Raw genomic sequence first — 22,744 nt, 5'->3', positions numbered from 1 at the left:
AAAGCAAGGCCAACACGTCCGGCTCCCGCCGGGGGGGGGGGAGGGGGCGACGGCGGCCCCGCTCGCCTTTGCCCTACTGCGCCACCCCTTCGCCAGAGCGGCCGTTGGGGCCGTTGGGGCGGCACCGTTGGGGCGGGGCGCAGCGCGGCGCGGCGCGGGGGCCTCTGAGCGCGGCGGGAGGAGGGGCGGGGCGGGGCGGGCCGCGCTGTGACGCGGCCGCCGCTCGTGCTGCCCGGAGCCGAGGCGCCGTTGCCCGCGCCGCCATGCTGCCCAACACGGGGTAAGCCGCCCCCCGCCCCCCCGGCCGCCCCCCGGCCCTCGGGGGCGCTGCCGCCGGGGATGGGTGAGGGCCGGGAGGCGAGGCCGAGGGGCCCGGCCGTCGCTCGTTGCCCGCCGAGTGACTTCTCCGGCGCGGGGAGCGGTCGCGGCGTCGCTTTAGGGGTGTTTTCCAGGTCGTGGGTGGTGCGTGATAGTGCCACGCTGGTTTAACAGAAATTTCCGGTAACCCCCGCCCGCTTCCCCCCCCCCCCAACGTTCAACTTGAGGTGGGTAGCTTAGCATGGACGTGTTTTCAGTTTCAAATGGTTTGAGTTCAGCAACGCTCTAAAGAGCTAAAGCTGAATTCTTACAGTGAAAGCAGTGGGCTGTTCTAATTAGAGGTAGTGCTAACATGCCTAACGTCTTCTCATTGCTCTCTCGGCTCTTGAGGGTGGGAGTTGTAGGGCATTGCTCTTGTCATGACAGGTTTCTAAATTGGTTTTGTTCGGGCGGTCGGATCAACCTAAGTTACAGCTGTGGGGTCAGCTGGTTGTAATTGCGCAATGCCTAACATCAAAGGCTTTCGTCAAGGAGTTTCTTTAAGACAGATTGACTGGAAACAAGTTGAGGAGATAAGTGTGCAAATGGAGATTGACAGAGATCTTGGAAGGCTTTGTGTGGCTTATTAATTAATATGCTTGACAGGAACACTTCACAATAAAAATTGGAAGATTTTGATCAAAATTGCATAGCCTGTCTGAAGTGTATATGTATAAAGCTAGTATCTTCCTAACTGGTAATCAAATTTTCTTCAACATAGAATCTTAATTTAGAGGCATTTACTGCTTTTTTACAGAGCCAGTACTGCTAACAGCCAGGAATGTAAGTTTACATTATTTGTTCCTGTAAATTATTCAGTAAATTCTTTGTGTACCTCTAAGCAAGCTGTAAAAAGTATCATTGATGTAGCCAGCAGGCTTCTCTATTAGCAGGTGTGCCTGGTGGGAAAGGAGCTCATCTTTATTTTTTTCAGATCCTGAGATAGAGGTGAATTTGACATTTTCATCTTCTTGCTAGAATTCAGCTGGAGTGGAAGCAAGTAAGATACAACCTTCACAGTGCAGTTTATATGCAATTTTAGACTTGAACATGCTTTAAAATCTCATCAACTGTTTGACTGTTAAGTGCATTAGGAAGTAAATCCTAAATCTTGCAAGCTTGTCACCGTGCTTAACATGGTAAAATGCTTTAAATTTTGTGCAAGGCCTTGTTCTTTTGGTGATACAGAATAAACATTTGAAGAGATTGGTGCATTTGGCTTTGCAGATGCTGTCACTCCAAGTTGAAAAGGATAAATGAGACTTCTTGAGTGAGAGATGATTAGTAGTAAAACTGAAAAAGAAGCAAGTATGCTTTAAAAATACACAGGAGTGTGAGAGAGAGCATCAAGTCAGCTCCACGTCTCAGAGAGAATGAAGTGAAAATGAACTTTTCATGTTAGTAGGTCTTTGCTTATTTTGGTGAATGCTGTTTCTATGGGCTGTTGGTGCAGAACTGGAGATAATGGAGCTAGAATTTAAGGAAAGGACCTCCAGAAAATGAATGTTGTCAGTGGTGATCTGTGAGCCCTAGGGAGAAGAGACAGGTTTATGTGGAGGAAAGGTTTATGTGGAGAAGGAATTGCATGGAAGAGAGCTGCAAGCAAGGGTCATGGCCACCCAAGACACCCTAGGGTGTCTTGTGAAGTCTCTAGTCCAACCTCACTCTCAAAGCAGTGTCAGCTATCAGATCAGACCAAGTTGATCAGGGCTTTTTCCAGTTAGGACTTGAAAACCTCCAAGGACAGAGATGGCACAACCTCTCTGGGCTCCTGTTCCACTGTTTGATTGTCCCTGTGGGGCAGGCAGTCTAAACCTCTCCACTCTGAACCTGTCATCTTTCAATTTGAAAGAGCCAACTGTCTCTTATGTTTACTAAGCACCATTTTGAAGAGCCTGGCTCTGTCTCTTCAGTCACCCTTCTCACAGGTATGGGGAGGCTGCTGTTTGGTCCTTCCAAAGTTTTCTATTCTCCAGGCTGAACAAGCCCAGGTCTCTTCCTGTCTCCTTACATGACAAATGTTCCAGCCCCCAACTGTCTCCATCTCCCACTGCTGAACTTGCTCTCATTTGTCATCAGCAACCTTTATTGGTGGGCCCAGAATTGGAGGCAGTATTCAGGTGTGGTCTTAACAAGTGCTGAATAGAGAGGGGTAATCCCTTCCCTTGATCTACTGGCTATGCTCTTCCTATAGCCCATGATGCTGCTGTTTTGCTTTGCTGCCAGGGCACACTGCTGACTTGTGCTCTTGGTGTCTGCCAAGCCCCCCAGGGCCTTTTTAGGCTCCCTGGCTGCTCAGTCCTCAATCTGTAGCATTGCAGGGGCTCCCTCTTCCCAGGTGCAGGACTGTGCATTTGTCCTTGAATTTCATGAGGCTCCTGTCAACATTCCTCTAGCCTGCTGAGGTCCCTCTGGATAGCAGCCCTGCCCTCAAGCATATTGATTGTTTCAGCCCAAGGGTGTTTTTTCACCTCCTCTAGGTCATTGATAAGATGTTGAACAGGACAGGTTCCAGGACAGCTCCCTTTGATAACCCACTTGTTCCTGGCCTCCAGGTGGAATACGACTCATTAACCATCCTGCTCTGAGCTCAGCCGTTCAACCATTTTTTTTTTTTTATCCATTTGACCTTCCACCTATCCAGACCATAGTGTCCTAACTTGGATACAAAAATATTGTGAGAAATGCTGTTGAAAGCCTTGCTAAAGTAAATGACATCTACTGCTGTCCCCTTGGCCACAAATCCTTTTATTTTATTGCAGAAGGCAGTCAGGTGGGTCAAGCGTGATTTACCCTTGGTATATTCAGGATGACAGTTTCCAGTCACCTTGTTAAATATGCTCCATGGGGACTTGATCCATGATTTTCCCAAGGGTCAAAATGAAGCTGAACAGCCAGCTGTTCCCTGAATTGTGCTTTTGGCTTTTTTGAAGATGAGCGCAACATTTGCTTTCCTCTAGTTGTCAAAGATCTCCACTGATCTTCCTGAATTTCCAAAGATAGTAGAGAGTAGCCTTGCAGGAACATCAGCCAGCTCTTGGCACATATGTTATAACCTGTCTGATTCTGTGGATGTGTATGGATCAAGTCCTCTCAAGTAATTCCTGACTTGACTGTCATCTACTGCTAGTTGTTCTCCTTCCCCTTGACACCTGCTCCTAAGCACAGAGGCCTGGGAGACCTTGTTGGTGGAGATGGAGGCAAAGAAGACATTGAGCACCTCAACCCTATCTGTATCTGCTGTCGCTAAATCACTCACCCCGTTCAGCAGCAGGCCTGCATTTTCCTTGTTCAGCATTTTACTACCAATGCAGCAGTAGGAGCTCTTGTTACCTTTGTCCCTTGCAAGCCTCAGCTGCAGCTGAACTTTGTTTTTTCTGATACCACCCCTAAATACATAGGCAATGTTTCTAATTCCTCCTTTTTAGCCTGTCCTTGCTTCTGCCCCACATGCTGTTTTTTTGCATTGGAGCTCTCATGAGTCTTCTGCTTAGTCATGCCAGTCTCCTGATGCATCTACTTGTCTTCCTGAGTGTCAGGATGGGCCATTCTAGTGCTTGGAGGGGCTTATAGCCCTGCCAGCTTTCTGGCACTCCTTTTCCCTTCAGAGATGAATACCTTAGGATCTCATTTACCAGTTCCCTGAAGGAGGTGGAGTCTGCCTGCCTCATGTCCAGGATCTGTACTCTGCTGCTCTCCTTCCTCACTCCCCACAGGATCTTGGATCCTTTCATGGTTATTGCAAGCTGAGGCTGCCAGAAGTTACTGTATCCCCAGCCAGTTTTTCTTTGTTAGTGAATAGCAGATCCAGCTGTGTGTCACACCCAGTTGGCCCATTCAGTACCTTTATGAGGAAGTTCTTCCCAGCACCATCCAGAAATCTTCTAGACTGTTTGTTGGTGGCATCCTTCCAGTAGGTGTCAAAGAGGTTTAAGTCCCTCATGAGAATCATGATCTGTGATCCACAGACTACTTCTAGTTGTTTAAAAGAGGCTTTGTCCCATGCCTCACTCTAATCCCTCTTTCTGGCCTCTCATGTGATCCTGACCAACAGGCTCTCAACCAGTCTCTCATCTCTCTCACTGAACGTATCCATACGTCTGAGCTGTGCCCTCATGTAGACAGCCAACACTCCTGCATCTTCCCTACCTGCATCTTCTGAAGAGCATCCTGAAGGGTATCCATCCATCCAACACTCTTCCGGTAGTGTGCGAGCTGTCCCGCTATGTCTTGGTCATTCCAACGATGTTGTAGTTGTGTGACTGCACACAAAACCTCTAGTAACTCCTGCTTGTTTCCCAGGCCACATGCATTTGTGTATATATATTTGAAGTGGGCCCCCTTCTATCCTGTGTTAGCATTCCTGAAGTCTATCTTATACCTTTCCCCCTGCATCATTTGCTTTCTATGCTGGTTTACCACTTCCTCACTTGTCTGTGTATTGTAATGTCCCTCCCCTGTCATTTCTAATTTAAACTTCTCCTCACCACGTTGGTCAGCCTGTTGGCAAAAATGCTTTTGCCTCGCTTTGTCATATGGATCCCATTTCTCTTTAGCGGTCCTTAATCCTCAAAGAGAGTCCCGTGATTGTAAAAGCTAAATCCCCATCACTGACAAGAGCTGCACAACAAGAGTAGCAGGCACTCCCTTTTATACCTTAGACTGAAGGTAAAAGCCAAATTCTGGCCTTACTTTACTCTGTAATGCTATCACTATGTATTACTGAAATGAACTTTTCTCACTGAGCATTTGACTAGCTCTAGGTGGTAGTGTTTTGTGATTCACTGTTTTGAGATTTTTTTCTTCCTCTGCCTCTCTGAGATCCAATTCTATAGGAGAATGCTCTTTGAGTTGGCACTTGCAGGGCTTCATTGACTTCCTGGGACTCTTCTAATGCCTAAGAATACCTTTGCTGCGGCAGACACCTTCACATCTCAGTTCTGTCTTTTGAAAGCAAACACTTATATTCCTTGACTTTGTTAGAGAGAAAGATGATCTCAGTTTGCTTAGAGAAAACTATGGCCTGGAGAAGGAGGAGTAAGTAGAGTCTGTCACAGACGTAAAGGAATACTAGTGCAAGTTTAAAATCCTGTATATAGCATTTTGTGATGTGAGTGAAAGTTGAAGTTGCTGTAGGGCTGTTTGTATGCATGCTTTAAATAGGGTTGAAAGCTTGCATTTTTGTTTTTTCACTAAATTACGGAAAGTAACACAAGTTCTATGGAGAACACTGAAATGCACATCTCTTCATTTTGAAAACCAGTTGTCTAAGATGTTTTATTGTCAAATACGCTTTAAACGAGACCTGAGTTTTTGTTTTGTTTTGTTTTTTGTTCTTCAAAAATTCAGTGACATTGTTTGGTTGTAAGCCACATATCCTTCTGAGACTCTAAAACTTGTTATTTTTTCCAAAGGTTTTTATTGAACCCATTTTTTGGTTAGATTAAGTATAGTTACTGGGAAACTGCTGAGTTTAGTGTAAAATTTTTAATATAAATAATTGCTGTTTCTGAAAATCAAGCTAATGCATTTTTGGCTCTTGTGTTTGGCACGCCGCACAGACTTTATGATTATGAATTTCAGCTTTATATCACATTAAGGCATTGGTTCTTTGTGTTTAGAATGCTGGGACACGTAAATTAGAGAGTGCTATGTAGGTGTATTGTATCGTTAGAACTTGGGGTTTCATTTTCACAATCTACATTCCTTTTTCATTGTTGTAGAACTTAGCAACTCAGTTGTAAACAATGTGTTGAACCATTTCCCAACAGGGGAGGAAATGTAATTGGGTAACTTGTGTAATCATCCTGGTTTACAGAGCTTATAAACTTAGAAAGTCCTCTTATCTTCAGTGGCGATGGAAGACTGTACTGCACTCTAGCTTTATCCATTTCTTTTTTATTTTGGGGCTGTTTTCTTAGTAAAATGATGAAGAAAATGAGCTGGTTAGAAGACTGCACCCATTATTTTTGTCCTTAAAGAGTGTTGAAAGTCAATGATTTACAGGGTTTTATTTTGTTCTCCCTTTTCTTTACTCCCCATTTCCCATTCACTTGTAGGAAATTGGCAGGATGCACACTCTTCATCACGGGTGCAAGCCGGGGCATTGGCAAAGCCATTGCCTTGAAAGCTGCCAAAGATGGTGCAAACATTGTGATAGCTGCCAAGACAGCTGAACCCCACCGTACTCTTCCAGGAACTATTTACACTGCTGCGAAAGAGAGTAAGTTGTAATAGATAAGGTTGGACTTTGGGTACTGGGTTAGGTCTATGTCCTAGCTTAATTTTCATATATGAGTGGAAAATTGTTTAGTCTCTCTGCGCACCAATTCACCTTTAATAAAATAAGCCTAATGCTTCTCTTGCCACCCAAGAATGCTGTGACTTATCAAAATATTACTTTAATGAAGGTATATGTGCATAATTGTGAAAAATATTATGTTAACGAAGAGGTATGTGTGTACCATGCCCATTCTCAGTATTAGGATATGGTTTTGGCTTTTCTGTTCTTTAAGAAACATGTAAAAAGGAAGTGATATGGGTCTGTAATACTCAGGCAAGGTCACTGTTTGAGAGTATGATTTTCACTGTTGTCTTGAAACATTTCATTGGATGAAAGATTCTTAGTAGTTTCATGCTTTTTGTTCAGTTTGAGAGCAAATTTTTAAATGTCTTATTTTCTAACTGCACAGTTGAAGCAGCTGGAGGAAAGGCACTGCCATGCATTGTTAATGTGAGGGAAGAAGAGCAAATTATTAATGCTGTGGAGAAAGCTGTGAAGACTTTTGGAGGTATGCTAAGGTGTGGGGAGAAGGTACTCGTTAACAGGCAGATTTTTCAAAATTTTGAGTAACAATAAAAAAGAACAGCCTGTCTTACTTATGCTTTGTATTTTAAAATGATGATGTGAGACTTTTTTTTTTTTTAAACAGGCATTGATATTTTGGTAAACAATGCAAGTGCCATCTCTTTGTCTGGCACTTTGGAAACAGAAACAAAGAAGGCCAATCTTATGATGGATGTCAATGTGCGAGGAACCTACCTTACGTAAGTGCTGAGAGAGGGAAACAGTAATTGTTACAGAAAATGTGATTGTTACCTCAGTTTATGCAGGAAATTGTATAGCTGTCTCACTAGCCTAGAGTTCAAGTAAAAGTATTGTACAGAATCACAGAAAATTGCTCAGTTATGGACTGACTCATTTGAAATTAACATTTGCAAGAATTAATTGGCATTTGACAGTTAGAAAAAGTAATTATTTTGGAAGAAATGTTGATCTTCATGGGGAGTTGCCAATGACATTGCTGTTCCTCCAAATTATGTACTTTTAGTAGGAATAAATCTGGGTCTTATTACTGTTGTTGCTAAAAATTCATAAGCCCCCCTATGCAGGTAGCAAACAGATAAGCTAGTGTATTTCTGTCAAATGGAGTTCCAGCTCGGTTTTGCTAAATGTTTTCTGTTCTCTCATTCCAAGCAAAATGGTTAACCATTTGTGAACTTCAGCTGCAATATCTTCTTTGTCAACTTCCTTCTCCTAAGTTTCTTTTTGGTCTTAAGAGACATGAAATAACATAAATAAGTGAGAAATACAAGAGTTAATGATCTAAAGTGTTTGCCACTATTTTGAGCTTATTGATTCTCTTAATTAAATATTACCAAGAATTGATTTCACAATTTGTGGCCCTTGTTTTGCTCATTTTTCCAACTAGGTTCATTAAGGAGTCATCTTTAGATTTGCAGGGTGTCTTATAGCTGCTCTGAGTTAAATGTAAAACCTTGGTTTTAACAGGGCTGCATTAAAAAAAATCCATAGTATGATGCCGATTCTCTACTTTAAATCGTTACTTGATGTGATCAGGGTCTCTTATATCAGAGCAGTTTGATCTAGAATAGTGTCCATCATTCCAGTTCATAAAGTTGAATTTGATTATCAGACATTATGATTATATTCCTTAAATTCTGCTGTTTTAAAATCAGTGAAAGGATTTGCCATTGAAGTAGTTAAAGAATACACATGCATAGTACTCTTCTGAACTAGAAAGACACCTGCACAGTATGTAGAAAGAAAGTGAGTGAGACAGAGAAACATGCTTGTAGAGTTTGATTTCTTACTTCTGCCCTGGGTTGCCTGCTTCTGAAAGTCTGTGAGTGTAAGAGGTTCTATGCTCACAAGGAAAGATTGTCTTTGGAACTTGGTATTCGGGAAAAACCTCTTGCTAAATGTCTCTTGCTAGATCTCTGAGTAGGTTCTATGGTATTGTTATTGGCAAGCTCATTTTTTTCGTTAACAGTGACAGTCACTTTCTTGATGGTGATATCTGGCTATTCCAAATTAGAGGAGAACTCTTAAAGTCATCTTTCGTTTGGGAACTCCTCTGCCTTAAAAAAGAGAAAAACATGTTGCTGCAAATGGAAAAATACATGAAAGATTAATGCCTCTCAAGGAAAGTTACAGATGGCCTTTGTCATTGCTTTTATAATCATCAATTGGGAAAACTTAGCCAAGCATTTCAGCCTTTTCTTCATTTTGTTTTTTATGTAGATTCTGTCAGTGATTTGAAGAGATTTGTTGTCAATTTAATGTTGAAAATATTATACTAGCTAGAAAAAAAATGGTGTGGATTTTTTTTGTCTGTGTGGAAGAGGTATGGGGGGCATCTCATCTTACAGAGTATACCTGTTGGCATGTTTGCAGCTCTTGTGCATTAAGCAAATGTGAAACATCTGTTAGTGAACTTCACACTTGCTGAAAAGAGTTGGAATCCCAGTGCATTTAAATAGTGGTAAAAAATAGTACTTGTTTTAATGACTTTGCAATTGTAGGTATCACTTCTGTAGCTGACAGTAGGCATACATCCTGCTGAAATGTGTAAATATTAGGTAGGCAATGTAGTCCACTGCAGTCCTGTCCTCCCTGTGAACCTTGATTAAAAATTTGATTGATTTCCAGCAGAGATCAAATGTAAAAGTGTACCCTAGTTGTAGAATTGAAATCAAATGACAGTTTCTAATAAAGTGAAAGCTATGATTTACAGGTACTTGTTCCTCTTTAACACTGTAAATTCTAAGTGAAATGAAATAGGTGACCCTTCCAATCAGCAGAGAATAGGTTTTCAGTTTTGCTTGGAATGCTTGTAATAACCTTTCATTATACACTATTATTTCTATAACATGATTTTAAAGAAGAAATGTATGTGCAATCAGAAGAGATGATATATTTATGACTAAAAGATGCACTGCACTGATAATTTGGCTTGGTCCCTTGTATGGTTTTGTTGCGCCTACCAGAACTATTATAAGGAGATTATGGCTTCTGAGTATTTGGAAAATTTGCTTTTAGTAGCTGCAGGAGCACTGTTTGGAAGATGTGGCCCAGTTCTCAGGTGTGAGTACTATGCCTGAGATAAATGAAATAGGACAGATCTTTTTTATTGTTGTTGTTCTTTGTATGAGTTAATCAAATAATTGGTATAAGGGCAGGGTCTTAGCTTAGTGTAGGACCTTTGCATAAATGAAAATAGTGGTGGGTCAGATAAAATGTTTTTACTATCTTCCATAAAATAAAAGGTTATTGACTTGTTCTGACTTTTACCTTTCAGGTCTAAAATATGCCTTCCTCACTTGAGAAAGAGCAAGAATGCCCACATCCTGAACCTCAGCCCACCTCTTAATCTGAATCCCGTCTGGTTCAAAAATCATTGTGGTAAGTAGTGTTCAATGTCTTTGTTTTTATTAGTTTTTTGATAACCCCATAAAAACCTGGTGAAATGTGCAGGAGTGACAGCCCAGAATACCAAATCTTGTATTTTTAACTATAAATATATACTGGAACTAACAGTTCCCCATTATGTTCTGTACCTCGCCTGAAAGGAATTGTTTTGGGAGGAAGTAATGCAGGTTTCATGGCCCAGTATGTCTTTTAAGTTTTCAAAAAAGCTACATAGGTAAGAGTCTGTGCTTTTTCTGGGGAATTTTAGAACTTCAAAATGGTTTCTGTTCCAAATAGAGATAGAAAATCAAAATCGTTTTTCTTACTGCTTCAGTTTTGCATTTCCTTTAATAGAGATAAAACTCAAAGGTTATCTTATTAAATGAAAAGTAATTTTGAGGAGGGAATGAGACCCCATTCTGTTTTGAGGTTAAAACATACATTGTTCATTTCAAACTTGTAAACACCTTTTAATTTTGGACAGTTGTCATCGTAAACTTCCACAGTAAGGCCCAGTTCTTTCCCCCCAAAAATTTCCTTTCTGAAAAATGACAAGAGGGATATAGATTTTTTTTTTTTTTTTCATAGAACATTAGATTGGTCATAAGCAGTTAGTATGCCTTGGGTCTCAGGAAAAATTTGAGAGCTCTGTTGAGTGCTGTGAATAGATCACACAACAAAAAATTGTGCAATTATACTTCAGTCATTGTTTTGGTTTGTTTAAAAAAAATAATAGTTGCATAGCTTTCATTTTAGTTCTAGTGGGAAAAAAAATGGCAGACTAGTTCATGTCTGGTGGTGTGTGTATGAATATTTTTAGTCTAAAAATATACTGTTTTGTCCTAAGAGACTTAGTTTTCTTTATGAACAAGTAACTTGACTTTTCTGTGCTCCATAATTAAAGGTTTGAACATGAACAGTCAATTTTTATCATACTAAATACTGTGGGGGTTTTTTGTTTGTTTGTTTGTTTTTATACTTCTTGTCTTAGCTTACACCATTTCTAAATATGGGATGTCCATGTGTGTCTTGGGAATGGCAGAAGAATTTAGAGGAGAAGTTGCTGTCAATGCTTTATGGCCTAAAACAGGTGACTTTTCTTTTTTAAATGGTACTAATAACTAATTTTTGTATTTTGTCTTCTGTGGCTTGATTTATTTGGCTTTGAATATACTTTAAACTTATTTATGAAAATTATGAAATTGATTCAGGACATTGAATAGTTCTTTTGCATAGTCTTTGTTCATCTCACATAGGTGGTGTTTTTTGTTCAAAGTTCTCAATAGACAGTTGCCACTTTGGTCCAAACTTGTCTTCAGCTAGATTGCAGCCCATTCAGTCCTTTCAGTTAGCTGAAGCCATTTGGCTTGCCAGTGCTCCCTCTCACAGGCCCTGAGATTTGGTTTGTATAGAATCACAGAAATACTAACATGTTTACATTAGTATGTATCAAACACCTGTCTATGTAGCACTATTTAGAAATCTTTGCTGGTTAGATTGGCAAGATCTAGATTGAACTGACATACTTCTGTGGATGCAGGAAAAAAAAATTCCTATAAGTTTTTGCATACTGGTCCAGCAGACAGTTTTTCACAGAACCCTCTGACATTGCTTGCTGTTCATAGGAAATCAGAGAGTTTTGTAGAAGGAAAAAAAGTGTGACATTCCCATGTCGTGTTAACTTAGGTTTGTTGTCAGTGAGGATTGGAGCTGCAGCTCAGGCTTTCTAGTCAGCTGTTTGCCAAAGTAAGCCAATCTCTTTATCCCAAATATATCTGTGTGCAAAAATGATACTGATCTTAAAATTGGAAGGAAATCCTGCTCTTTAATGATGTGAGCCCAGTCCTTGTGTTAGAAGACATTATAAGAAAAGAGCTTACTCCATCAACCAGTGGAGCCTCCCTGAAGGGGGAGGAATTATTAACATGAAGTGAGATCTTCTGGTGTTAGCTGTTAGCATACCAGAATGTATGAAATGGTACCAAATTTACCCAGACACTTTTTAACATTCTCCTGTTGGGAGCTGCAGGCCTGTCATAACTTCTAGTGTGGAAACACTCTGATTTGCTTTGTTTAAAATGAGGAATATTAGCAAAAGTTATGATTTCAGTCAAAACCAGCTTAGTTTCTTTGATTAATACTCTAGATGGTACTCACTTTAACACTTGGATTAGCATGTCTGACAGACCTAGTGACCTTTCTCGTTGGTCAGGATGCTTACTTGCATCCTAGACCCTACCAGTAAAGGGATGCCTTGTAACCATGTATTTTATTCATATAAGTATTTTGGTAAGGAATCAAGTTTCTGAAAGATAATTATATGGGTACAAAACCTGCATGTACATCATGCTAGATTCTATTGTGTGAGAAGTAGCTGAACTTTAATTTTAAGAATCAAAAAACACAAAATGCTACACACTACATTTTTTCTGCTACTTTCCCCATGCAGCCTGCATATTTATTCTTATAATTCCTGTTTATTCAGTTATTCCAGATTGGAGGAGCTAAGAGAACATGTTAGTCACTTATGATAAGTGATTAGTTTCTATAGCTGCTGAATATTTACACTATTGAATTGGGTCTTGTGATACTTAATAGATAAAAGGTTAAAAAGATGTAGTTAAGTTTGCTGTTTGTTCTTTTTGCTGATATTTCTAGTTATTTTGTCTTCTGTTTGTAACTTTCAGACTAGACAGTTTAAAATTCCTGTCTACAAGCTAATCTTTTTAGCTTAAGTCAAAATACAGATGTCCCAGAGATGTTCTGTTTGTCTGTTTTTTCACCCTGTTCATGAGTGGATCTTGAGTTTTGGGTGCAAGGAATTGGGAGAAGCTCTTGGAATTTGATAATGGTATATTTGTCTTCTCTGGCAAAGGTCATACTTTCAGGGTTGTCAGAGTTAAATTCTGAGAGTGCTTATATTCTTAAGGGTGTCTCCAACATGAAGAACAGCTTTGTATTTGGCACCGATTGCATTTGGCTGTCTATCTTAGTCTTAAGATAAGGAAGAGAAAGAAAAAGTGCTGATACGTCTGTGTTTTAGTAAACAGGGTAGATTTGTAGAGAGAACTGTCTGTTTTTCAGGATTAGCTCTTCATCTTTGGTGTACTGAAGGAAAGTGCAGGTATAGCTTCAGAGTTTGGATTACCTTCCTTGCAATGGAGTCAAAACTCACCATTCAAGTTTTGGGTACCTGTTTTATTTTATGCTTCTGAAAGAGTTATAAGGAGTATGCACTGGCATCCAGATACTTGCTTCTTGAGTGCTCCAGGGAAACCTCAGAAAAGTTTAATTGGAGACTCCCCAGGGTCTAACTTTGATATCTGGAGTAGGGCCATGAGACTCGGTTCTTACAGCCCTCAGCTTCCTAAACCACATGCCCCTCCTCCTGACTTGTACCTAAAATGCTGCTGCTAACTGGGTTCTGTGTCTCCTTGGAATCTTCTGTATGGGAAGAATTTGATTTCCCATTAGCAGAGGAGATCTTTTAACTACCATGTTGTGTTTTGGGGGCACTGAAGCTGACTGACTGATTAAGCAATGTAAATTGTTTATGAGAGTTAGGCAAAAAGAAGGAATTCATTTAGAATATCTCGTCTAGACAGGGACTTGCCATCAAACTGCAGGGAACATAAGTAATTTGACTGATTTTCTCCTGCACAAGACATTAAAGATTATTTGCTTATTGTAAGTACATGCATAGGCGCCGTTATGTGCACCCTCCAAAGCCTTCTGAATGTTCAAGACCTTTTCTATATGATTCTGGATACGCTGGAGAAAGCATTTGCTAATTCTGTGGAAATGAGTCAGTGGATTTGTAGGCCCAAGCATATAATTGAAAGCTAAGGAATTCTAGTTGCGGACACCAGCTGATCATACTAGATCTTTATTTTGCAATTTAGCTTCCCCTGCTACCTGCACCCCCCCCTTCCCCATCTCAAGAATTCAGCCTCTTGGTTTTTTTGACAAGAGAAAACAAAACCTGGAAGAACTTGTTAACCCATTCACAATGAGAAATTTTTCAGAGAGATGACTTTATAGTCAGAAATCAAGTGTCTTGTGTTCTGTAGCTGAATGCCTTATTTCTTCACAGTGTTTGCATAGGCTGTAGCATTCCAAATGTCAGTAACGGTACCAGCATCCCAGATCTGATCATAAGTATTGAAGGATGTCCATGATTAGATGAATTCAACTTCTGCAAAATCTGGTATTCTTATTTTAAAAATAAAAGAACAAAGAAAGTAGTAGCTTTCCATTGTGTGGTTGGGTGCCATGGTGTCCTTTAAAATGTTTGTATCTGATAAGAGGATAACACTGCAGAAGCTGGCAATCTCTTTTGAATGTGGCTAATATTTGTTCTCCTTAGAAGCCAGCAGAACCTGAGGTTCTGAAGTGAAGGAAGATTCAGTTTACAAATGGCAACAGTGTATTCTAATACTTCTTTGTTTATAAAGTTCTTTCTCTGTGAGATGCTGCAAAGTAATTTAAAAAGTAATGAAGGTTTCTACAAAGCCAAAAGTTCTGCATGCAGAGGGAGCTTTGTGTTGCTAAATCTGTTCTTGCTTATTCAATTTAAGTGTTAGGAACGTTAGGTATCAGCTCTCTAAGTTTATATAAATCAGTGATGCCTCCATGACAACTATAGTTGTGCCCTCAAGTATAAAAGGAGATAATAATATTCATTGTCTAGAATAAACAAAAATTGTTTCAAAACTTTTATCTTCCAAAAGAGAGAAAGTTAACTACTTCCATGTGATCACGCACAGAGATATGAGTTACAGATTTCTATGGTATCTAAAATAGAGCTGAAGAAAAAAAAATTTTAATCAAAAAACATCTACAACAATCTCATATTAATATGATTAATCTCAGCACTGGAGGTTATCACTTTGTTAGTATGGATGCAAATTCCTTGATATTGGTTAATCAGACTTCAGATCTGCTATCTAGGAGAAAATTAACCGTTGTTAAACACACAAAAATATGCTGGTAGTAAGGTAGCAGGAGCTCTCCATTACTTAAAACTTAAGAGAAAGCCTACCGAAAGGAAGAGGGGGAGACCCCATCACGAAGGATGACTGTGTATGAACAGTAGCTGTATATTGGGAGCTACTAGTAGTGGGGCACATGGAAGACTCTTTATGTGCATTAGAGGAAAAGCAGACACTCTTTACATAGAGTAAGTGGAAGGATGGACAGCCAGAGTATGAAGCAGAAGCTGTACAAAGCCATTTTGCTTTGGTCTGTGCACATAGACGCTCACTGTGTTTAGAAGCGTAACAGTTGACACCAACAGGAAAGTGGCAGGAATGTGGTCCAGGGAAAGTGAACGGGTTAATGCATCATTAGAATAACTGAAAGTATTCAGGTCAACAGGACCTGATAAATTTTATCAGAGTACTTGTCTGAAATAATCTCTGAACTGTCAGTAGTTATCTTAAAAAAAAAAAAAAAGAAAAAAGAAAAAAAAAAAGAAAAGTGGGACAGGTCATATCCCAGAGGACCAAAGAAAGGCTAATGGACATCCTATCCTTCAAAAGGAGAAAAAGACGTAGGGAAACTGTTTGTATAGTATATCTGTTTGCCATCTATCTCAAATAGGAACGTGTTTATAGCAGTTCAGTTGATTTAAAATAAAAAAGAAAATGAGATTGATCAAAAATATATGAAATCTAATCCTCACCACAGAAGAGTAAAATAAGCCTTGGAAATGAGTGGACAAGGTCAGCCACCTTTTGCACTTTTCCAGAACACACTTTGAGTAGGATCTCTCTAGCAGCATTTAAAACCTTTTTTCCTTTTCCCAGTTCTTATGTGGAAAGTGAATGAGGCATCAGACAGATGGATTCTGTGCAATGCCTATTCTTTGCTTGTTAAAGGATGTTGTAATCATTTCTGCGTCTTTGTATGGAGTGTGAGCACTAAAAGGAGGACAAAAGTTACTTGCAATCCAGTTTATCCTTCCACCTCCAGGACCTGCCAGCCTCAAATGTACGAAAGGATTTGCGAATCTGCCCCAGAACATACAAGGGAGGGACAGCGTGTGTTGGATCTTGAACAGTAGATGGGAAGAAGTTATGAAGCAAAATGATATGATGGAAGGCCAATAACATGGCAAATACCAGAAGCTGGAACCAAACAACTTTTTTTGCAGAAGAACATGGAAGTAAAATGAAGTAGATGCCTCAACTAGGAAGAGCAAATTAAGGACTTAAGTTTACATGTGCCACAGTGTTAGTTTCTCTGTGGGAAAAAATAAGGAAGACAATGGAACAGTTCAGTAGTTAGTAGAGTTAGTTAATAACAGAACCAAAAGCACAGGAGATCTGGAGATCAGCCTTTTTGTGGCATATTAAACAAGTTATTCAAGTTTTCTCTATTCAGATTCTCATCTTTAATTTACAAGAGACATTGCTGTCCCATGAGTTATTGCAAGGTTAAAATTAAGCAAGAAGACATTCAGCATGGTTATCACTGAATAAAACACCCATTGATTGCTAATATCATACATTCACTCTGAGAAAGATAGTTCTGTTAGTTTTTCATGTCCTGAATAACCTGGAAGAAATCCATGAGGGAAGAAGACTAGTGCAGATACATGTGCATTGATAGAGGGATAGTGGGACATGAATGTCTTAAGAAGCCTTTCCCATTATTCCTCTTTTTGGTTCTGTAAATAGCTTTCTTTATTTTCACTGGTACTTGAAGATAATTATTTGTTGGTTGGTAGTATTCCATAGCTTTGTGAAAGCTATGGAAAGCATGATTTCTTTTCTTGTGAAAGAAAAATAATGTTTGTTAACTTGCCAGATGAGAGATGAGAATATAATATCATCAATGAATGTTTTCTTTTTGTTTTTTTGTTGTCTTTGTTTTCTTTTTCTCTGAACTTTCTAGCCATTTATACAGCCGCTATGAATATGCTGGGAGGAAGTGGAGTAGAAAAACAGTGCAGAAAAACGGACATCCTTGCAGATGCTGCATATTGCATTTTAACAAAACCAAAAAGTTTCACTGGAAACTTTGTTATTGATGAAGCGCTCTTGAGAGAAGAAGGAATTAAGGATTTTGATGTCTATGCAATTGCACCAGGTAAAACAGTTCTTTAAGTTGAGAAGTTTAGCAAGGAAGGCTGTTTTGGAGAACAAATATTTTTGTTTTGTTCTCAAAGGTTCTTAAATTTGTTCTGTAGCAAAGTTTTTGCCTCAACTTTCAGAAAATGCATTTCTGGGAAGCGCAGACCAGTCCACAAAGACTTTAATCATTAAATGTCTATTAAATAAAAAAAAATCCATTAAGAAGGAGCAAATGCACTGTAGATGCGTATATTACTATTTACCAGCTGGTGAGATGGTTTCTCTTGTTCTTCAGATGCTCTTCGTTGCAAACTTAAGAGGCTTCTAGTTCTGATTTAAAATGAATCAAAACCTAACCAAACAAACGTATGGCTTTGCCTTACTGCTGGCCTATCTTTCCTTCAGACTATAGTTTTAGTTATTTACAAACTAGGATTTATTTTCATACAAAATGGGTTCTTGCTTATACTGTTTGTCTTTACTTGGACTTGCTCTTTTTTTTTTTTTTTATCTCCCCTCTTACCTCCTGTTTAGGTCACCCTCTGTTACCTGACTTCTTCTTGGATGCTGAACCTGATGTGATAACAATGAAACTAGAACAGCATGGTAGGGAAAGCACTACGTGTAAAAGTTGATCATTGACTCTTATATCTGATCATAATTAATGCCATCTATATTTCAGTTCTTTTTTGTTTTCTCACAAGAACTCCATTCAAGCTAGCTGACAAAACCCTTTTCTCATTTGGGGTGCATAATTTTTGGAAGTGTTGCAGTGTGTCTGTACTTAATGTTAGGAAAGAATGTTGCCTTCCACAGGACTTCAAAACTTTCATCATATAAAATCAGTGCCTTATTTTAAAGAATCCTTTTTTGACTATCTGAATTTCAGTAGTATGAAAGTAATGGGTAAATGTTTCTGGAAAAAGAAATAAGTAGCAAAAAGCACATTTTGCAGAAAGGTCATATGATGTCTCTAATTTTTCCAGAAAACATGAAGCAGAACATCCATTGCTTCTTAGATGAAACTTGTACAACTTACACAAATGTAAACATCTCACAGATGAAATAGAAAAATTTTTAGAAAATCATCGGTTTTGCTGTTTTGAAAGCTGTAGTTTGACAGTTGGAGGGCAAATAAGAATTCTGATTAGGTTTTAAAGGAGTGCCAAAATATGGATAACGGAAAGGTACAAGGAGGCTATATTTGAATAGATCACTTCCCTTTCCCTCGAATTTACTATTTGAGAAAATGTGCTAGTATTTTTTCAGCCAGGGACTGATGCTGTTAATTCCCTGGGCCTCACAACCAAAGTTGTTTAGTAAGGGTTGACAAAACAGTCATAATTAATTTTTTGATACTTAAGACACAACAGACTTTCTAAGACATTTTAAAAGGCTGTGCAACCTGATATGCCTTGTAAATTGCAAACGCTATCCTTTATTGTTAAACTCATACTTTCACTGCAGTATAGTAAAATGCTGATTAAGACAGTGAATTGATTTACAACTCAGAAGCCCTTAAAATGGTATTAATGAAAATATCCATGTCTGAGAAAGATATACAAATGCAAAACACTTGTGGATGTTAGTGTTATAAGAAGTATATGGATTGTGTGGAAAATGATGTCAGGCTGTGTAAAGCATCTGTAATGAACTGTGGACAGTCAGAGTTCTGCTGAATTTTTATTTTGTTTTTTCTTTCGATGTATTAGGAAATGAAATATATTATGGAATTATCTTTACTGGTGCACACCCATTCATATTTCCAGGTGCTAAAACATCCTTTTTTGGGGGAGGTTTAATACTAAAATAGCAAAATCCTTTGATTTGGGAAACTCGTTTCCCAAATAACAGAATAACTGCTTATCTTAAATATTAGAACATCACCACTGGTCAGGAAATGTGTATATGTACTTTCTGAACAGACTTTTTTACTTAAGAAAAAAGTATTTTGCATTTTACAGAGAAAAAGAATCTATTTTTTGTAGGTGCTTCCCAAGCATTCAAAGAGGAAAAGAAATCAAGTCAACCCAAGCACGAAGGACCGGATGGAGCTAAGGTTGATTTAGAATCTGCTTCAGCCAAGCCATTGAGTCCTGTTGCAGAAACATTTAGAGTTATTCAGGGAGCAATAAGTGAAGAATTTGTGAAAGCTATTCAGGGTGTCTTTCAGTTTGAATTATCTGGTAAGACTTTCGTTTGTTAAATCTTCACATGCTCACATTTATAGCAAAATACATTTGGTGTTTTCACAGAGAAACATTCATCTTTTAAAGCTAATTGAGAAACAAAACATCTTTTGTCACACTCCGTGTAATGCCACTTTACAGGACCAACTTCAGCAAATGTAGGAATTGCTGCTCCTGCCATATGACTAGTAGTTCCTGATTTTTCTCCACACCTGCTTGGTTGTAGGGGGGGAGTGGTGGGATTTTTTTCTGGTATTCTTTTTGTTTGTTTTACACACAATGTATGTGTGTGGTGTGTGGGGGCAGACTTTGTCAGAACGCTGGACATAATGCACAGGTTAGAATGAAAATATATTGGGATTACTCAGTAGGTCCAGGGATATGTTAAAAGTGCCAGCTGCCAGTAGTTCTGTCAGCAAGCTGCTCCCTTTGGGTTCTTCTGCCCATGTCCCCTGATATGTGGTATTACAGGGCATCTGCCAAAGACTGGCTTTGACTGTACGGAGAGTGTGGGAAAAGTGTTAACTTCTTGCAGAGCACCTTCAGGGTAAATAGCATATATAATTATGCCGAATGTAAAAAGAAAATAGCTGTCTGACTGATGGTAAAGAGTAAGGTGCAGCCCTCTTTCCTGCACTATCATGTTTTCACTGTTCTGTTCAGGTGATGATGGAGGCACTTGGTATATTGACCTTAAAACCAAAGGTGGGAGCACTGGTTGCGGCAAGCCTCCTGTGAAGGCTGATGTAGTTATGAGCATGTCAAGTGCTGACTTTGTGAAAATGTTCACAGGTGAGTAACAAATATATTTAACAAAGTGGATGCAGTTACTTGTGCCCAGAAGTCATTCACATGATTAGTAGACAGCCTTCCCTCTTTTTGTGACTCTATAATTGAATGAGATTTAGGCTTTTTGTGGCTCAGGTGAAAGTAGGATGTAACCCTTTTGATCTTTCTTAGCTCTTACAGTTGGAGAACAAAAAGAGCATAAAAGTTTTTACTGCTCTATTAAGTAGCTATAAAAATTCTAGTAGTGAATGCAGCTTCAGAAAGGATTTAGTCAAGCTGTTGAGCTTTTTTTCCACAGATCTCTAATATTTACCCTGCATATTCTGAGTATGCATGTTGCTTCCAGAGAGTGTACAAAGCATTTGCTTTATTCAGATGCACTGATACAGGCAAACAATGAAATGTTTCATTTTTTGCATTCATGCCTTAAATTGTTGTTGAAATAGCAAATAGTCTCCTTTCATGCCCCCAGATTTAATTTCTGCTAAATAAAACTAATAAATAAGATATTTTTGTTACAGAACTTGGTAGCAAAATAAACTAGTTTGTTTCTTTTTGCCTTCTCCCCAAGGCCTGAGTTACATGGTCTTGCTCAACTGAGATCATTTGTAACCTAATCTTCAGTTAAGTGATAGCATACAAAAGCTGATGCAGTTCTGCACTCTTAGTGAATTTGTTTCAGTTCTAGAAAGGATTTTTATGGTGAAAATTTACTATGTATTGTTGGACAAAGGGCAGTCACACTTGCTATAGTATTAGGCAATTGTACTTTTTCATAACTCTGATTTCCAGGTTTATCACTGTTCAAAACAAATCTGAACCTCCTTTAACAAACTTGAAAAAAAAAAAAAGTCAGAAGATAATAGATTAATCATGGTAAAGGAAGTTATCCATTAAGTAAGTTAAACATTAATGAAGTCCTCAAAAAATGCCTTTAAAAGTGAAGTGGAAAAGCAAATTCTACTTCAATTAATCAGCCTTGTCCTTTTCAGCAAAGGCTTTCAATACATTTTTATATTTGATACATGTGGAAATACTTTGTTAGACTGAGACATTTGAGGGGGATGAGATTTAACCAAAGAGTATGATTTAGCTTTTTTAATGTGGATAAAAATACCAAATATATATCAAAGAGGAATTTCTGAGGAAGTGGTAGATCTTATTGTAATGATATTACTGTTTCCTGTGTGACTGTTTCTTGATGACTCTGTTTCTTCTTTTTAGGTAAACTAAAGCCGACCATGGCCTTCATGTCAGGAAAATTAAAGATTAGTGGTAATATGGCATTAGCAATGAGGCTGGAAAAGGTGCTGGTACAGCTCAACTCCAAACTGTGAGGGGAAAGGCTTACTAGTAGAACATTGGCCTTTCAAATAAAACCACAGTGCTGTTTTAAAATGCTAGTTCTTGCTTTGATACAGTATAATAATTATGGATAAAATGTGAAATTTTTAGAGAAGAAATAACTCACTCTGATTAAGACAGGAAGGTGTTTGTTTGTGGTTATACAAATTCCTTCTCCAGAATATACCTAGTAGGCTGGAGATATTTCCTTTTCTTCTGCTCTTCTTCAGGATCATTTTGAATCATGGTTGTTACCTTCGTAATGAAGGACATCTGAAATGAATATTTTTCTTGATTGCCCACATGACCCATAAAAAACAAAAATAAACCAATGCCAGACTGCAGATCTGCTTATATGATAAAAGTGCCATGCAGAGATTCCTGAGTTGGCTTGGAAATGGAAACAGTATTGTCACTCTAGGGGACTAAATACCCCTACTAAAAAGCTGCCTCATTGATTTTTTTTTTTTTTTTTTTTTTTTTTTTTTTTTTTTGCTTTCCTGGATTTGTTACCTACACTAGTTCTCATACCTCTGGATTGCAACTGTGTTGTGCTGCACAGACATACCCTGGGTGATATGCAAGTGTTCTTTCTGTACAAGGGCTGTATGCTTTCTGCCACGTGTAGTCAAAAGACAGTGAAGTGCTGAAAAGACAGAAGAATGGGCTGGGAAACTTTTTTATTAATCTACCATATAGCCTCTCCGGTTAATGTGATTATTCTAGCAATATAACGTTTCTTGTGTTCTCAATGTTATAATCTGAATTTAAGATGAATGTTTCAGCCAAATTCAGAAGTCACTCCTATTAACAGTATGCCCAGAAAAGCTCTCAGACTTTGTTATGTATCCAAATGTTATTTAATATTCCAATCACATAGCAGTGTTTTTAAAAGGAGTATTTTAAACATAATGCTTTTTCTGCTAAAAATTGTATTCTTCATATGTTGAAGTAACAGCACTGTTCATCAGGGTGCACACTTGTTAACAGTGAACACTGGAGGAAATGATATCATACAGCACATAGGACTGAACTGTCGAGACCTATGTTTCATTCCTGTTTCTGCCCCTGGCCTGCTGGGTGATCTTGGATAAATGTCTTTGCCTCCAGCTACCTCACTTTCTGTCCAAAAAAATAAGATGTTTGTGCCTCTTTCTAAAATGCACTTTCAGTAAAAAACATGCCTTAAGACTTGAGTGGTGTAATGCTAAATGAGGAACACTTTGTTTTTCTTTATAACTTTCTATAACAATTAAAAATATCCCCAAATTCTGCTG

General features: G+C 38.8%; 1 protein-coding gene across 1 annotated transcript; it reads left to right on the top strand.

Annotated features, from left to right (window-relative positions):
* The first annotated feature begins 204 nt into the window (after window positions 1-204).
* On the top strand, window positions 205-22,736 carry HSDL2 (hydroxysteroid dehydrogenase like 2). The gene is made up of 11 exons (XM_067315583.1): window positions 205-280; window positions 6,417-6,580; window positions 7,050-7,148; window positions 7,290-7,404; window positions 9,960-10,063; window positions 11,061-11,159; window positions 16,967-17,161; window positions 17,680-17,751; window positions 19,134-19,331; window positions 19,998-20,126; window positions 21,348-22,736. Exons 1-11 carry the CDS (start codon window positions 264-266, stop codon window positions 21,458-21,460), a joined length of 1,305 nt encoding a protein of 434 aa, XP_067171684.1. The 5' UTR covers window positions 205-263; the 3' UTR covers window positions 21,461-22,736.
* The last annotated feature ends 8 nt before the right edge of the window (window positions 22,737-22,744 follow it).

The sequence above is a fragment of the Apteryx mantelli genome, chromosome Z (genome assembly GCF_036417845.1).
Source record: "Apteryx mantelli isolate bAptMan1 chromosome Z, bAptMan1.hap1, whole genome shotgun sequence".
In the NCBI taxonomy this organism is placed as follows: domain Eukaryota; kingdom Metazoa; phylum Chordata; class Aves; order Apterygiformes; family Apterygidae; genus Apteryx; species Apteryx mantelli.
The sequence above is the reverse complement of the archived record's forward strand: the minus strand, read 5'-3'. Positions and strand labels throughout refer to the sequence as shown.